This window comes from Suricata suricatta, chromosome 8 (genome assembly GCF_006229205.1).
Source record: "Suricata suricatta isolate VVHF042 chromosome 8, meerkat_22Aug2017_6uvM2_HiC, whole genome shotgun sequence".
Classification (NCBI taxonomy): Eukaryota; Metazoa; Chordata; class Mammalia; order Carnivora; family Herpestidae; genus Suricata; species Suricata suricatta.
In genome coordinates, this window is record NC_043707.1 from 71549293 (window position 1) to 71550573 (window position 1281).

Genomic DNA, 1281 nt, shown 5'->3' on the forward strand with positions numbered 1-1281 from the left:
TCACATTTACGCACAAGATACCAAGATTGAAATTCAGACTTTGACTGGCTTGTTCAAAGGAGACAAATGTCAGAGCCTAGTTGGAAAACCCAAGATATTTATTATTCAGGCGTGTCGGGGAGACCAGCATGATGTGCCGGTCGTTCCCCTGGATGTCGTGGATCATCACGACAGGCTAGACGTCAATATCACCCAGGTGGATGCCGCCTCTGTCTCCACGCTGCCTGCGGGAGCGGACTTTCTCATGTGTTACTCTGTTGCAGAAGGTTATTATTCTCATCGGGAAACTGTGAATGGCTCCTGGTACATTCAAGATTTGTGTGAGATGCTGGGAAGATTTGGCTCCTCCTTAGAGTTCACAGAGCTCCTCACCCTGGTGAACAGGAAAGTTTCTCGGTGCCTAGTGGACTTTTGCAAAGACCCAAATGCAATTGGAAAGAAGCAGGTTCCCTGCTTTGCCTCAATGCTTACTAAGAAACTATATTTCTTTCCAAAATCTAAATGATAGAAACTACTTTATGTATCTTGTCTACATTCAAAACAGATCTTTTGTCCTTTTACTAAGGTGGAAGCTTATGGTATAGCAATTTAAAATGTTTTAAGGTTAACTTAAAATACTTCATACTGGTATTAGACATACTGATGTTAGATGAAAAAGGCTGGATATATATGAAATCCTCAGGGAATTACTATAAATAAAAATCCAAACATTTCTAATACTTGATTTTTATAGTAAATCTCAAGGCTACTCAAAAGTATCTGACAGATATAACTTGTATTTTGTGAAGTTTTTATAAAAGTTTTATAATGTTCTTAGAGGTTTTTGAAACCCAGAAACGACCTGTTTCCCCTTAAATTTCAAATATTTTATTAAGGGGAAACAGGTCTTATGTTTTAATTTTTCTAATTCACATTCTTACTCATTTGTATAACTCAGAGTACACCTGTTGTACTTGGTCATACAAATTCATCTACATATGAATTATCACTTTTTGTATAGGACTTCAACTCTCACTTAAAAAAAGCCTTTATGGAAAGATACTATGACCATGGGTTGGAAGAATTAATATTGTTAGAATGTCCATACTGCCTAAATCTATAGATTCAATGCAACCCCTATCAAAATACCAGTGGTATTTTCACAGAACTAGAAGAATCCTAAATCCAGTAAATGGTGCTGGGGGAAAATGGACAACTACATGCAAAAGAATGAAACTGGACTATATATAAAAATAAAATCAAAGTAGTTTGAAGATTTGCATGTGAGAAGTGAAACCATGA

The 1281-nt window shown here is 36.5% G+C and overlaps 2 protein-coding genes across 2 annotated transcripts in view; both read left to right on the forward strand.

Annotated features, from left to right (window-relative positions):
- Positions 1 to 758, forward strand: part of LOC115299488 (caspase-6-like) — a 1597-nt gene extending 839 nt beyond the window's left edge. Inside the window, exon 2 of the mRNA XM_029948858.1 lies at positions 5 to 758. Within this exon, the coding sequence (XP_029804718.1) occupies positions 5 to 505 (501 nt within the window). The 3' untranslated portion in view covers positions 506 to 758. The remainder of the gene's footprint in view (positions 1 to 4) is intronic.
- The window catches only part of COL24A1 (collagen type XXIV alpha 1 chain), a 475258-nt gene that overhangs the window by 6453 nt on the left and 467524 nt on the right, over positions 1 to 1281 (forward strand). The window lies entirely within an intron of this gene.